At 37.7% G+C, this 16,730-nt stretch overlaps 2 protein-coding genes across 2 annotated transcripts in view; one reads left to right on the top strand and one right to left on the bottom strand.

Moving 5' to 3' along the window:
- Positions 1-474, bottom strand: part of KCTD19 (potassium channel tetramerization domain containing 19) — a 31,161-nt gene extending 30,687 nt beyond the window's left edge. Inside the window, exon 1 of the mRNA XM_057712801.1 lies at positions 430-474. Coding sequence (XP_057568784.1) covers positions 430-432 — 3 coding nt within the window. The 5' untranslated portion in view covers positions 433-474. The remainder of the gene's footprint in view (positions 1-429) is intronic.
- Positions 475-608: 134 nt separating this feature from the next.
- Positions 609-16,730, top strand: part of LRRC36 (leucine rich repeat containing 36) — a 52,608-nt gene continuing 36,486 nt past the window's right edge. The window contains exons 1-4 of the mRNA XM_057712192.1: positions 609-678; positions 11,025-11,152; positions 13,919-14,111; positions 14,904-15,000. Of these exons, the coding sequence (XP_057568175.1) occupies positions 609-678; positions 11,025-11,152; positions 13,919-14,111; positions 14,904-15,000 (488 nt within the window). The remainder of the gene's footprint in view (positions 679-11,024; positions 11,153-13,918; positions 14,112-14,903; positions 15,001-16,730) is intronic.

Here is a 16,730-nt window from a genome sequence, read left to right as displayed (position 1 = left end):
ACCTCAACTCCTCAGAGTCAGCGTTTCATATCTGGAGCTTCCCATCATGCCTCAGAGATAGAGCTACCCTCCAACCCAAATCCTTCAGATGCCCCCACCCCCACCACGGTCACCCGCCCACCCACCGCCTTGCCACAAAGTCAACATCCCCAAAGCACTAGAGATATGAAGACCACCCCGTCAGAAGCACACTCCCTCCCTTCAGATCTGGCGTCCCCACATCCTCAGAGCTAGAACACTTCAACTCTCAAAGCAGGCATATTCTTCTGACTCCTCAGAACTAGCCCCCAAACCCTTCAAAGCTGGGGCTATATCCACCCACTGTGTCCCAGAGTCAGGTCCCTAACCCCACAGCCCTAATCCTCCGCCACATCGCACCCATTCGCTGTTTTAGTGGTTTTGGCGCCCCCGCCAGGGCGGACTCCATACCATGATCTAGGCTCCTGAGGCGGGTGGGCAGGCGCGTGACCCGGACAATAACGGCCACCGGGAGCGCGGCGGCGCGCGGGGTGGGGCGGGGCCTGGAAGCGCGGGGCGGGGCTTGGCGCCCGACCGGCTGCCTCGCGGCGGGTGACAGGTGAGCGGCGCGGCGGGGCAGGAGGGCGGGGATGGCGGAGCAATGGGAGCTGGATGAGGAGGGCATCTGCCGCCTGGGGGCACTGACCCTGGAGCAGCCAGGTAGGGCCAGACTGGGAGGGTCTGGGTCGGGAGCGTGGGGTTCGAGGCTGAGGGGAGAAAACTGAGGGGGAGGCAGAGGAACCTGAGGTAGACGTCGAGGAACGGCGACAGAGGAGCGGTCCTTGAGGCGGAGGAGGAAGGGTTACACTGAGGTAGAGGTGAAGGAACTGAAGTAACCGGGGAGTCTGGGGCGCAGGGCGAGAAATTGAGGGAGAGGGGCGGGGTCTAGAGAGAGAAGGAGAAAAGCTTAAGTGGACCCTGAGGCCGGAACACAGACCTGGACAGTCTGAGCTAGTGGAAGGAAACTGAGCTCAAGAGGGGCATTGGTGGGAGAAGGGAAGCGCCGTGAGAAGGGCTTTTGAGGTCGGGGTGCTGTTGAGGAGCCACAAAGGGCGTTAATTTTAGCATTTTCGGAAACTTCTGACCCAAGAGGTCTTTTCCTGTTTGGGGTGAAATGGGAAAGGATGTTCCTTGATCAACCCCCTCTCTTCGTCCAGTCTTCATCTCAAGAACTTGCCGATTTCTTTGATCTATCTGAATGTGTAGTCTCCTTTTGAGACTCAGAAAGGGTTCTGATGTAAGCGGAATAGCAGCTGATCAGATCTCTCGAGGCGTTTAGATCAGTGCCTTGACTTCGTCCTAGAGGTAAAACTGGCGGAGTGACTGCTGACCCCACCTTTGACCTGGGGTCTGACTCACACAGTTTGCTTTCTAAGTTTTTAAGGAGTAGAAATGTTGGGAAAGTTATCGGCGTTCCCGATTCAACTTTTAGCCTTCCTAAATTCACTGTATCTTAATGTCAGGCCCTGTGTTAAATGCTTTCCCTGCATTATTTAATCCCCGTGACAAGCCTGTGAAGCAGATGCTGTTATTGTTTCTATTTTATAGTTGAGGAAATTTCGGTTTAGACTATTGCCCGAAGTCGCACAGCCCTAAGTAATGGAGCCACGGTTTATTAACTCAGGACTCTGATTCCAGAGCCTGTGCTCTAACCATAACAAAAAGTTACCTTTCTTGCTTCCCCTAGTACTTTCTATTTGTGGGTTATGCAATAACTTGGTTTTATTTTATTTAAAATTATTTATTGTTTAAAATTTATCAAAATGAGTACATGCTGGTAACGGTCAAACACTACATGAGTGAGCAAAGAGGGTATTAATCGTTCCTTCTTCTGGAAATCTCCCACCCCACCCCAAAGATAATGGTTTGGTGTGCGTAATAATGATATGATTATAGACTGATGTAGATATTTCAGGTTTTTCCAAACTATCAATACTTTGAGCTCTCCTAATTTACAGGTTACCTAAGAAAAGCCTCATCGGCTTGACATACTGGTGTACCTTTCTTTTCTTTCTTATATTCCTTCTTTCTTTTTAAAAAATTTATTCAGTTTGATTGGGGGGGTGGATATACCCCTCCATTCTCCAGCTAGGATAATACGTGGCAGGATTTTTTTTTTTTTTGCTTGTTTTTATTGCATGTGAATAACAAAATTAATTGTGCTCATTCTGACAGTTCAAACGATACAAAAGTATCTAAAGTAAAAGAATATTCTTCCCTCTCCCTTCTTCCATACCTTTTCCATTGCTATACAAACATACACGGCGTAGGTATCCTTTTTTATTTTTTAAAGGAATAGAGCATATATATTATTTGGCAATTTGTTTTTTTAACTTACCAATAAAACATGGATACTTTTCTTCCTCCCTCCCTCTCTCCCTCCCTCCCTCCCTTCTTTCCTTTCTTCCTTCCTTCCTTCCTTTCCTTGTTTATGCCATGCGGCTTGTTCATCTTCATTCCCCAAGGAGGGATTGAACCCAGGCCCTGGGTGGTGAGAGCTTGGAGTCCTAACCCCTGGATCGCCAGGGAATTCCGAAAACCCGAATACTTTTCAGTTAAATGAATGTGCTGGTATACACATTCTAAAATTCTTCTGTACAAAATCATACTGGTCATCTTATGGGAGAGAGGCTTTTACTTTTATTCTGTACTTTTCTGTACTGTTAGAATTTTCTGGCTCTGTAGTAAGCGTTATTTTCTTTTTAATATCCAAAGGGATAATCTTGGTGATACAATTATAGACCTTTTCTGTATCTTTGTTTTCTTTGTCATATTTCTCCGTACTAAAAATTTCTAATAAATATTTATCCTTTGTCATGCAGCAAAATTTCATCTTAAGGTAGTCAAGTTTATTTTTCCTTATGATGTGTGATTTTTGTGTTTTATTTATGAAGTTTTCCCCTGCAGCAATGTAATAGGGTCCTGTGTTTTTTTCTAAAAATTCTGCAGCTTAGCTTCTCACATTAAGTCAAATCTATCCTGAGTTTATTTTTATATATGATATGTAATATAATATAATGGTATTTTTTATGCTAATAGCCAGTTTTCCCAGAACCTATTTGTAGTGTTATCTCTGTGCATAAATGTGGGTCTGTTTCTGGGTTCTCTGTTTTGTTCCATTGTTCTGTTTATCTATTCCTGCCCCAATGTCACACTTTTATAATACCATGGCTTAACAGTAAATCTTGATAACTAGTAAAATCAGGGTCTTTCCACCCTTTACCTCCTTTTTCTCCTTCTTCAAAATTGTCTGGGCTATTCTTGACCTTTTATTTTCTCCTAAGAGTTTTAGAATCACCTTGTCAGTTTCCATGAAAGCATTTTAGGCAGGGATGTGACCTGATCCAATACTCATTTTAAAAATAAGATTCTCATGCATTAGATGTCTAGGTAAGAGATAATGAATGGCTTGGATTAGGATGACAGTGGAGATAAAAAGAAGTGGACAGGGTTAAGGTGTATTTTGTGGGCAGAGAGATGAGACTTACAAAACAGTTGAATGTGGGAGATGAGGAAAGGGAAGATTCAGAGATAATATTTAGTCTTGGTTTAAGTTATTGCTGGTTGAATGGGGGTGCTATTTATTGAGCAAATACTATGAGAAAGATAGGTTTGGGAAAGGGGAATCAAGAGTGCTGTTTTGAGCAAGTTAAATTTAAAATACCTATTAGACATTCAGGTGTGAGAGTTTTAGAAGGCAGCTGGTTATATGAGTCTGGATCTCAGAGGAGAGGTCAGGGTTAGAGATGTAAATTTTGGAGATATTAACAAATAAGTGGTGTTTCTTTTGGTTTGTTTGTTTGTTTTAGGCCACACTGTGTGGCATGAGGAATCTTAGTTCCCCAACCAGGGACTGAACTCATGTCCCCTGCATTGGGAGCGTGGAGTCTTAACCACTGGACTGCCAGGGAAGTCCCATAAGTGATGTTTAAAGTCGTGGAGCTGGATAAACTTATCTAACTAGAGAATGTGGATAGATAATAGAAGGCTTAAGACTCCACTTTGGGGTATTTCAGTGTTTAAAGCTTGAATAGAGGAGGAGGCATGTGGTGTCTTGGAAGTGTCTTGAAATGTGGTGTCTTAAGAAAGTGTACTGTATCAAGGAGGGAATGGTCAGCGGTGCCAAATGCTATTGACAGGCTGAGCAAGTTAAATGCAGAGAAGTGTCTATTAGATTTGGCAACATGGAACTCATTGGTGACTTTAACTAGGGGAGAGTAGGGAGGAGGGAAGCCAGACTGGGTTGGGATGAAAAGGGAACAATATGTGAGGGAAAAGAGATACGGAAGGTAGGAACCTTTGCTGAGAAATTTGGCTATAAAGGAGAATATGCAAGTGGAATATTAGCTGGAAGATCTGAAATAGAATCAAGAACAAGTTTTTTAAAGACATGCTATACTAGAGCATGTTTGTAGGCTGATGATAGTTACTTGGTAGCAAGATAAATATGTTAATTATGTACTTTTTGGCTTTTAAAAATAATTCAATTAACTTATTATATGGGTAATATAATAATTGTATTGTGAAAAGTAAGTCTTGAGCCACCACCCCCTCCTCGGCCCTGGCCCTGTTCTCCTTCCTGTAGGCAATCACTTTTATTAATATAATTATAAACTTATAGATTTAAATATTTTGGTGTGTTCCAATCCGTTGCAGTTATTATAATGGATGCTGAACTTCTCCCAGATTTGGTAGTAGGAGATCTTTCATGTTGATTCCTGAAGCCTTTTTTGTTTAAATTTTATTTATTTGAAACTCTTTCATCATTATTGTAAATAAGCTTTATTAAAGATTCTGAATTCAGTTTCCAAGTGAACTATAAATGGTTTTCTCTAAAGGGATTACTTTATGTTTTCATGAATAAAGCATGTTTTTAAATTCAAAAAAATGAAAATAAAGCATGTTTTTGCCTATTGTGGTTATTGTAGCCCACATAGTAAAATTGGAAGATTATTCTGTTGTTCTTGACATCTGTGATGTGCAGTGTTTTTTGTTTTGTTTTGTTTTTGTTTTTGTTTGGCTGCGTCGGGTCTTTGTTGCTGTGCTCAGGCTTTCTCTAGTTGTGGTAAGCAGGGGCTTCTCAGTGCAGTGGCTTCTCTTCTTGCAGAGCACAGGCTCTAGGCACACGGGCTTCAGTAGTTGCAGCACACGGGCTCAGTAGTTGTGGCATGTGGGCTCTACAGCTCAGGCTCAGTAGTTGCGGCGCATGGGCTTAGTTGCTCCACAGCATGTGGGATCTTCCTGGACCAGCGATCAAACCCATGTCCCGTGCATTGGTAGGCAGATTTTTAACCACTGCGCCACCAGGGAAACCCCGATGTGCAGTGTTTGTTTTGTTCTCCGATCTGTTTGTCTTCACTCTCTTTATAACCATTGAAACTGAGTGCATAATCTCTTAAGACCTGTACTTCATATGAATTCAAAAGAATATCTGTCCCAGTGGCAGTTTATCATTTGATTGATAATTCTAGTTCCCTTTAAAATGTTAAAATGTCTGCTCTTCAAAATAGACTGCAGTGAAAGGCATGTGAAATGCAGCAGAGCACTGAATGAAATCTTTTTTTTTTTGCTTTTTTTTGAGATATAATTCACATCCTATAAAATTTAAAGTATACAATTCAGCATCACTTAGCACATTTTACAACCATCACCACTGTCTAGTTCCAGAACATTTTCATCAACCCGAAAGGAAACCCCATACCCCATACCTTAGGCAATCAGTCCTTATTTCCAGCTTCCCCTGCCCCTGGCAACCACTAATCTGCTTTCTGTCTCCATGGATTTGCTTGTCCTAGATATTTCATATAAATGGAATCATACAACATGTGGCCTTTTGTGTCTGACTTCTTTCACTTAGCATGATATTATTAAGGTTCATCCATATTTTAACATAAAGACTACTTCACTCCTTTTTACAATCATTTATTATTAATAGACTTTATTTTTTAAAAGCAGTTTTAGGTTTATAGAAAAAATGAACAGAAAGTGCAGAGTTCCCATATACTCTTCCCCTCATCACACCTCCCCCATATCCCCACCCAGTTTTCCTAGTATTAATATCTTGAATTCACTGGTTACATTTGTTATGGTTGTTGAACCAATAATAATACGTTATTATTAACTAAAGTCTATAATTTACATTAGGGTTCACTCTTTGTGTTGTATAGTTCTGTGGGTTTTCACAAATATATGGTCATGTGTCCATCATTATAGTATCAACAGAATAGTTTCACTGTCCTAAAAATCACCAGTGCTCCACCTAAACCCCTGGAAACCACGGGCCTTTTTCCTGTTGCCTTTTTCAGAATGTCATATGATGATACAGTATATAACCCGTGGCAACCACTGATTCTTTAAAAAAATCTTTTAAATCTTTTAATTGAGGTATAATTGACATATAACATTAACTTAGTTTCAGGTGTACAATATAATGGTTTGATGTTTGTATACATTACAGAGTGATCACTGCAATAAGTCTAGGTAACATTTGTCATCTTACATAGTAACAAGGTTTTTTTTCTTGCAATGGCAACTTTTAAGATCTACTCTTAGTAACTTTCATATATGCAGTACAGTGTTAGTAACTAGTCATCGTACTGTATGTCATACTGTATGTTTTTTGTTTTTTTGGCTGTGTTGGGTCTTAGTTGCAGCATGTGGGATCTTTCGTTGCGACGCCCAGGCTTCTCTCTAGTTGTGGCATGCGGATTTTCTCTTCTCTGGTTGTGGTGCTGCGCGGGCTCCAGAGCGCATAGGCTCTGTAGTTTGTGGCACGCAGGCTCTCTTTTAAGCCTCTTACCAGTTCCCCAGTGTCTTTTGCAGAACAGAAGTTTTAAATTTTAATGAAGTCCCACTTCTCAAGTTTTTCTTTCATGGATAATGCTTTTAGTGTTGTATTTAAAATTTATTGCCAGGACTTCCCTGGAGGTCCAGTGGTTAAGACTCAGCACTCCAATGCAGGGGGCACGGGTTTAATCCCTGGTGGGGGAACTAAGATCCTGCATACTGCAGGGCTCAGCCAAATAATAATAATAATAATAAATAAATAAAAAATAAAAAATTATTGCCAAACCCAAAGTCACCTGGATTTTCTCCTGTGTTATCTTTGAGAAGTTTTATGGTTTTGTGTTTTACGTTTCGATCCATTTTGAACTAATTTTTATGAAAGTTATAAGGTCTGTATCTCGGTTTCTTTTCTTTTTGCATGTGGATGTCCAGTTGTTCTAACACCATTTGTTGAAGGCTATCCTTTTTCCACTGAATTGACCTTGTCAAAGAACAGTGGACTATATTTATGTAGGTCTCTTTCTGGGCTCTCTATTCTATTGATCTTATTTTCTCTTCCAACACCACACTGTCTTGATTATTATAGCTCTAAAGTAAGATTTGAAGTCAGGTAGTATTAGTCCTCTGACTTTTTCTTCTTCAACGTTGTGTTGGCTCTTCTGGGTCTTTTGCCTTTACATATAAACTTTAGAATCAGTTTGTTGATATCTACAAAATAATCTTCTGGGACATCATTCCTTTTTATGGGCTGAGTAATATTTTGTTGTATGGATATATATACCACATTTTGTTTATCCATTCATCTATTGGTGGACATTTGAGTTGTTTCTGCCATTTGGCTATTTTGAATAAAGCTGCTATGAACATGGATGTACACATATCTGTTAGAGTACTTGATTTCAATTTTTTTGAATATACTTTTAGAAGTGGAATTGTTCTACCGTTTGTTTGGTTTTTGAATTTGGGTTTTTTTTTGCTCTGATCTTCATTTCTGAAATGACCTTTCATTTGATTTTTATTGTTTCTTGAATTCTGTTTTCTCTATTTTCAAATTGTCCTTATCTTTCCAGTAATCTTTCTGAATTTTCCTAATTGTAATTTACATTTTTCAGCAATTCTCAAACTTTTTGGTATCAGGATTCCATTACACTCTTAAATATTATTTAGAACTTCAGAGAGCTTATTTGTTAATGTGGATGGTATCTACTTATATTTACCATATTTGAAATTAAAACAGAAATTTTAAAAATATTTATTTACTAATTCATTGAAAGATAGCCATAACATACCCATTACATGTTAATGTACATAATGTTTTTTTAATGTCTTAATTGAAGACATCCAGATTCTCATTTCTTCTGTGTTAAATATGTTATGATATGTTGTTTTGGTTGAAATATATATATATTTCACATACACACATACATATATATATGAAGTCATGTCTCATACAGATATATAGTTGGCAAAGGGAGGAGTATTTAAATAGCCTTTTCAGTGAATTTTCTTCTTTGATATGACATGAAAACTGAACGAACTGTAGTTTCTCCAAGTTTAGTTGTATGTGGAATCTGAAACCATATCAGTGAATATTTTGTACTCTGTTACATTAAAATCCATTGGTACATCTTGCATTTCAGTGGATCTTTTACCCATGTATGATTTTGTAACATCATGCATCTGTCATTTGAAAAATATTAACTTACTGAGTTATGTAGGTCTTCCAAATATTGACAAATTTCATAACATTAAAAAATCATGTTTGTTAATATTAAAAAAATCTCATTAGAGAGATCTTTATATTTTGGAATCTGTCAAGTTCATGGTGGCAAATACAAGTTTATCAAAATTCTAATTGGAAGCTCATGTGTTATAATTGACAATACTTACTATCACTTGTTTTCCTGAAGCGACAGCCTCACTTTCTTGCTTCAAGAAAATGTCTCCCAACCATTCAAGTCTGAAAAACCATAGTATTTCAGATTTTCCAAGTAAAAGTGGTGTTCCAAAAAAAGAGAAAAAAAGCGGCTAGTTAAGGTGGCATCTCAAAACCCACGCAAGTGTTTTCCTTCAAGGCATCGACCGTACTTCAGTATGCAACAGCAGAACTTCATTTGTACTTCCCGTTTAGTCTTACGATATAAAAAAGATGTACTCAACCGTCAAGATTTGCCAAAAGTAACCATTTTTACTGCTTTTTCAAGGGCATTCTCAAGAGAAAGTGGCTTTTTTTTTTTAACTGCAAGCATACAGTGGTGAAGAATACAATGACTAAGAGTGAAGTTTGATGCCACTGCCTTGACTCTTCCTAAGGCCTCAGTAGTTTTGGCTTTTACACCATATGTGCAGATGTCAACATAGCAAAAAGAGCTATTAATGTTCTAATATTATTATGAAAATAATTTTTTACATAGTTTTGATTTTGTGGACCCCTGTACATGTCTCAGGGACCTCCAGGAGTCTAGGGATCATGTTTTGAGAACTACTACATTTTGTTATGACATCTTTTAGCTTTTGAAATTTGTTTTGAAATATTAAGTTAAATTTTTCATTTGTTTTGTGGATATACTTTTTAGAGTGCTTTCATTCTTAAGGGATGCTATTCTGTTCTTTTTTCTTTTTTGTTTTAATAACCTCATATAAAATTTGACTGTAAACCTTTCCTGTGTCTCTGTTAAAGTGCATTAAATTTTCTGTACTTTCAGATGGAAAGAGTGGGCCAGAATAGCTTTGCTAGTTTCGAGGTTTTGGAGCTCCCTCTTCTGTTGTGTTCACAAAGTACTAAAAATAGGGCTTTAAACTTCCTGAGATCTGCCATCTCTGCTTCCCTCCCCCTCTTGTATCTGGACCTTCTCCTTCTTTTGAACTTATTGTCTCTATCCCATTCAATGTGGATTCTCCTCCCCCTGATTTCTCTCAGGGATGAGTCTTGTCTTGAAAGGGATCTTCAGTTTCATACTTTTTATAGTTTATAGGTCCTAGACTGCTCCAGCACCTTAAGAGCTTATTTCAGTGCAGTCCCCTGGCAGTCATCTGCAAATGGGATTCTGCAGAACCTCCTTCCAGTTTTGGTTGCTGTTCTTATTTTGGCCCACCACACTTGCCAGTGAGTTCTTATTGGCAATTTTGAGATTCTCCTCTTTTTGGTGCTGGGAGAAGTCTAGTTGACATATATGGATATATGTACGTACGTATGTATATATATATACACACATATATGTACACATATACACACATATGTACACACACACACGTATATTCCTTAAAACACAGTCACACACACACACACACACACAGAGTCATGCTTTTCCCTCACTTAATGTCTTGGAGATCTTTCCATATGTGCATCTACAAATCTACTTCATTCTTTTTAATATCTGCATAACAATAATTAACATGTCTATAGCACAGTGTCAGGCACTATTCTAAGTTTTGTATGCACACATATGCATATATATTTATATATACTCATACATATATTCATTTAATTCCTACAGCATCTTATGAGATAAGTACTGTTATCTCCATTTTATAGATGAGGAAACCAATGCACAGAGAAGTTAAGTGACTTGCACAAGGTCACAGATCTAGTACATTGTCCATTGTACCAATGAACTGCTACTTAGGCCATCTAGTTCTACTCTTCTACTGATGAGCCCTTTGACAGTTTTCTTTTTCTCCTTTTCCTTCCTCCCTCTCTCCCTTTCTTCCTTCCTCCCTCCCTCCTTTCTTTCTCTTTCTTTCTCTCTGTCTGTCTTTCTCTCTCTCTTTCTCTCTCTCTTTCTCTTTCTTTCTCTCTCTCTCTTTTTTTCTCTCTCTTTCTTCCTTTCTTCCTTCCTTTCTCTCTTTCTCATAAAACTTTCCTGCAATTGACATCCTTCTGGTCTACATTATATATCCTGGCAAAATGTTGTATTATCTATAGGGCTCAATCCTAGAAGTAGGATTTCTGAATTTGTTTGTTTGTTTTTGAGAACTTTGGGAGACTTTTACTACATCCATCAGGGTAATTAGAGAAACTTAAGGGTTCTGTAAAATCAAGGCTTGGTGTCACTGCATTAGACCATATTGCTGCTTTTAAAAGGAAGATCTGATCTTATGAGCCTTGAATGTAGGACCTTTCACAGATGAGATATGGGAGGAAGGAAGGCCTGTTTTCAGTGACTCTGCTCTTTATCCAAGCAGAGATCATAATATATCTACTGATGATCTCTTTTCAGAACTGGTGGAGTCTCTTTCATTGCGGGGATCTTACGCTGGGAAAATCCATTCCATTGGTGATGCCTTCAGAAATTTTAAAAGTCTCCGATCCTTAGATTTATCAAGAAATTTGATCACTAGCCTGAAGGTAAGTTCTATATTCTATGACCAGTCAGTTTATTTTTTTGATGGGAAGAAATAAAAGATAGATAGTATCATCCTGGGGAATATAGCATCTTCCTTTTAAGTGTTTCCAAACTAAATTTTACTACCCACTGTAAAATTCTTTCAATTTTGCTTTGTTTGACATTTTTTATTATAAAATATTGGGAAAAAATTCCTTTTACACTGAGAGAAAACTGTATTAAACTATCTCTGCCTAGGGTAATAGTACAATTCTTAATGTATGTTAAAAAATTATGAGGAGCACTGTTAAAAGTACAGATTCTTGGGAATTTCCTGGTGGTCCAGCAATTAGGACTCTGTGCTTTCACTGCTGAGGGCATGGGTTCAGTCCCTGGTCAGAGAAATAAAATCCTACAAGCCATGTGGCATGGCAAAAAGTAATAATAAAAGTACAGAGTCTTAGTCCTATTCTGAGAGAGAGTCTGAGTTAATAAATCTGCTGTGGGTCTAGGACATTCCCAGGGGATCCTGATGATGTTGGTGCATGGAACACACATGGAGAAACACTGGCCTAGGTTGCTGCTATGAGTTTTTTCTAAGAGTGGGAGGAAATGATGGTCTTGAAAACAAAAAAAAAATTTCCAGGCCAGGGGATGGTGGAGCAGAGGGCCGTTTAGGAAAGTATTTGGGGGCATGCTTAAGCAGAAAGTGTGAGGATTAGCAAACACACAGAAAGAGCTCTACAAACATAAATACCCACACACACAGAGATGGAAGTTTTATTTTCTTTGTGTAGACCTCCCAGTGGTATTTCTTCCACTGTTCGCTTTTTGTCCAGCTATGGGTCTGGTCTGTCTTGATAAAACCCTTCTTTGAAAGACTGAAGGTGAGACTTACAGATGCTATCCAGGATTGGTTAATGACCTGGATTATTCCACCAGTTTTGCATTTCTTAGGGAAACTTGTTCAACAACACAAACCAGACCCAGTCTCAAGGTCTAAAACTCAGGGCCCTGAAAGAAGAAATCCAAGCTAGATCAAATTCCCAACTAGGATTCTAAAAGCAGAAATTCCAAGTTGGACTAGGTCTTTAGACTCTTTGGTAACAGCCCTTTGTATTTGGCTCACCAATTTCAGAAAGTATTAGTACTGAGTTATTTAGGTCTCCTCTTCTCATATGTATTTTTATCTGTTTGTTCTTTTCAGACTAAAAAAAATTGAGTGAACATTGCTGTCATTTGCTTTTGTACTCCTTTTCTTTCCACTTCTGTAAATTAGCTGAAAAGCTATTGTGAAGATTAATCAAATTAGCACGTGTAATCAAGTATTACATATATAAGACTTCTGTAGTGTTTGGTATATAGAAAGTACTTAGTAAATGTTAGTTTTCCAGATTTTTTTGCATCTATGATTTATCTGCATGTATTCATCTCTAGCAGCTCTGAATCATTTTGCTTAATTTTCCCAGGGGGGGAATGTTTTGTGTTTATTTCTAGTGTAGCGTTGGGGAATACATGAATTTATGCCAACTGGGAAACGTGAGAGGAGGATAGGCATCATCTCCTTGACTTTTACACTGAGACATTAAAAGATTATTTAAAGACAGTCCTAATGGTATACTGCCCTGAGAGAGGCCAAAAGCACTGATAAATATTCCTAACTATTGACGCTTTCACAATGTAGAAGTTAGTGGAACTGAAAAAAAGCCAGAAAGAAATGCATCCAACTGTAAGAAGAGTTCTATTCAGAAATGTTTTGAATGTATCTTTGAGTTTTCTAAACTTCCTATAATAAAAAAAAAGTTAATTGTAAATGAGAGGAGAATAAAAACATTATTTTATAAACACATGACAGAAAATAATTTTACTTTCCTGTAATAACTCTCATTGACAAAGTTCCTCTACATGATAAGGATTTTTACTACTAACAGTATATGATTATACATATATGTACATGTTTTGAAATATTGTCCTGAAATTTAGTGTTGGGCAAAAGCACCTAACTAGTCAATTACATAAAAATTAAACAATTGTTTTCAATAGCAGGTTTTAGCAAAGGAGAAAAATTGTGGCTTTTCCTCTCAAATGTCTCAGTTCTGATTGTACTGTTGCTAGAGAAGTGCAGGGGTAGGGTCGCTAAGTCCACAGAAGGAGAACAGAAGAAGGAAGAACATTTCTACCAGGGAGAACTGACTGGAGGATGGGGAACTTCTGAAGGGGGAAACAAGGACAAAAGGGGCTCCAGACTGGTCCAGGAGGGAAGACTTAGAGGTCGCATTGTTTTGTTTGCCATATAGTCCTTTCAACCTAAAAGTGGGGTCTTAAGATATAAGAACATATACATACACAATTTTTTTCCATGTCCTTCTCTTTTGCCTCCTTCTCTCCCTCTCTTAAATTGAGGTGATTCTGGGGAAAGGAGAGTGGTTGTAGTGAGGGTAAGAGAAGTGCAAAAGTAAGTTGGCCTGGCTACCACTGGGAAGGATTGGATTGGGAGAGTGATGGGGGCAACAGAAATAGAGAATTGACCACAGATATTTGGATGTCAGAGCTTGTAAAGGAGGAAATATATGATATCTATAAGTTATTTAATGTATAGCACATCCAGTGCCCAAGGGCTATGGTGTTCTTATTCTCAAGCAGCTAAATGGGAATTTCAACCCTGCCTTTCTCATTGGTGTCAGGTAACTGTTTAAGGATGGAAAGTAATAGTTGTATTTCCACCTTTATCTGTGAGATTCCTAGTTCTTCCCAATGTGCAGTTTCACAATGTGGTCTTTTCCTTGCAGGGCATCCAGTATTTATGTTCACTCCAAGACCTGAATTTATATTATAACAACATTCCTTCATTAGTGGAGGTGTCCCGCCTACAGCCTTTACCCTTCCTCAGAGAACTAGATTTGAGACTCAATCCTGTTGTCAGGAAAGATACAGATTATAGGCTCTTTGCTGTGTACACGCTACAAACTCTGGAGAAACTGGGTGAGACCTTCCTCCCCTGTTCTTTGCCCCAGAATCTTACTTTAAACCAGCTGCCGCCTAACCTTTTAGATGTTGGCCCAGAGTGTGCACTGGCAGGATATGTTTGTTTATTAGTCAATATTTATGTAACTTTTGTGTTGGCAGGATGTATGACAAGTCCTTTTATTGTTTATTGAATGACAGTCTATGATTTTATCAGTTACTTCCAGCTTTAGTTTTCTTCAGTTGATGGTTTCACCACCACTTCCTCCCCAACCAAAAGTTCCCAGGTTGAGATTTATTTTTCCAGGTACCCCAACTTTGTAACTGTATTAGCAATAGAAAACAAATACAAGAACTCTTTGGGGCTTAGTTGTCAAGGAACAATAACTATTCCTCCAAATGAGTTAGGCTGTATTTCTTTACAATTTTATTGTTGAGTATACATTTCTAATTGATATAAACTTCTATGTTACATGCCCCTGGGAAAGTTATTATAGGGGAACTAAGTAAAGTCTTTCAGAAATGGTGTAACTTTCAGCCTTAAGATTAGGCCATTTGAATTGTTTGCTGCCCAAGCTATACTTTCCTGCAGCGGTAGTTACACTTATGTGGCAGTTGTTGCTATGGTGTCCCTGTAGTCTCCCTGAGTTACTACTTGCTCCAGTGACAACATAATAGCATTATTCTGTGACCTGTCTCTAACAAAAGATGAGACTGATCTTTAGTTTTTACTCTATGAATATGCTTTTCTGACCCACTACTGTTTACTCCAAAAAAGAAACATGCTCAGATCACGGTTTTTGCCTCCAGATGACCGAGCTGTACGAGAAAGTGAGAGAAAAGCTGCCAAGCTGTATTTTAGTCAATTGGGCAACAGTGAAAATTTTCTTTTAGAGGTGGAAAAAAGGTAAGAAGATTCTTTACAAAAAGTTTTTTTAGTTTGGTTCTGGACAGAGAGTAGTGAATTCCTGCCTAACTTTCTTCATTTTCCATCAGAAATCTCTACAAGTTATAAGAATCCTCAGATCAGAAATGAAAGTATCTATGCAACATTTTGAGATTTATCTGGGGTGAGAATCTGGCCTCAGTGGAACATTTCTGCTTTCTTGAACTATTAGGTCTTCTTTGCATATAATAGTTGTAAATTCTCTAAAGTTGTTGTTCGAAGTTTATAGATAGGGATACTATGGGATTCCTTATCATCCCCATAAATGTTTACCAACTCTTTCTTAGCAGAGTTATAAATCAGTATGTGGTCTTTTCCTATTGAATTAGAAGGATTACATTACCATGGGCAGGGTCGTTAGAGATAAATTTGTTAAAGAATGATAAGGGAAGCATTTCTGTACAAAACCAAAAATAAATGGACCTTTAAGCTCTAAAGTATTTGAATGGTAGATTTTTCTATTATTACCAATATTCTATCAAAATCAGCTACCATATCTTCTACCCCAGAACTCATGCTTTTTAAAAAAGGTTGCTTTATTATTTTTGAAAAATGGAAGTTTATTATAAACAATTTAAATAATACAGAAGTACAGGGAAAAAAGTTAAAATCACCCCATATTTTGCTACCGAGTTAACTACTAGTAATGTTTGGTATACATTCTTCTAGATATCTATGTAGCCATATACACATGTTTATGTATCTATTAGTAGTTTTTTTTCTGATGATAAAAGTAATGTGTGTTTATTGTTGAGAATATGGAAAGTAGAGAAAAAAACAAGGAATAAGCCACTCATAATCCCACTACCCAGAAATAAACACTAATTATATTATGGTAAATATCTTCTTAGTCTTAGGGGTGTGTGTGTGTGTGTGTGTGTTGTGTGTGTGTATTTGTATATTATAACAATATGTAACTATATATTATATAATCAATATGTAGATTATAAAATAATATATTTATTTTATAGTAATTTTCTTCCTATACATACCATTTTTAATTTGATAAGATATGAAAATATCCATGCACTAAATATTCTTCCCCAGAATGTTTTTTATTTGTTTATTTCTTTATTGTCTTTCCCCTCCACTAAAACATAAGCTCCATGAGAACAAAGACCTTGCTTGTGTTGTTTACTGCAGTATCCCTGGTGCCTAGAACAATGTCTTGCCCATATAAGGTGCTAAGAAATAATTTGTTGAATGGTAAATGAATGAAGTCAGTGCCTTTTGGCCTGGAATCTTGCTCTTTTCCAGTGACTTTGCCTGTCTCTGCTCTGGTCCATTATGTGTTTTATAATGTAACCCTCAGAGAGCAGCCTTAGTTCCCTATTTTTTAAAGTTTCCTATTTTTTAAAGTCAAGTTTATTGAGGTTAATTTACGTAGACTAAAATTTATCCTGCTGTAGAAAGAAATGGAATATTTCTTAAAAATTATTTGTATATATACTTTGTAAATTAATTCCTATTTTAAATGCGTTGGGGTACCTTGTTTACTATAGCAATCCAAAGATGAGTTAATGTGTAACTGAATAAACTTATTAGTGAGGCAAATAATTATCATCACTATATTTCTGTTTAGTTACCTTATAGTGATTGCAAAAACAGAGGTAAAATGTTGCTCAAGTGCCCAGTATTAACATGAATACTTTATAAGCTCTCACCTTGGGTGAAGTTTTTTTTTTAAGCCT

Source organism: Hippopotamus amphibius, chromosome 16 (genome assembly GCF_030028045.1).
Source record: "Hippopotamus amphibius kiboko isolate mHipAmp2 chromosome 16, mHipAmp2.hap2, whole genome shotgun sequence".
NCBI classification, from domain to species: domain Eukaryota; kingdom Metazoa; phylum Chordata; class Mammalia; order Artiodactyla; family Hippopotamidae; genus Hippopotamus; species Hippopotamus amphibius.
The sequence above is the reverse complement of the archived record's forward strand: the minus strand, read 5'-3'. Positions and strand labels throughout refer to the sequence as shown.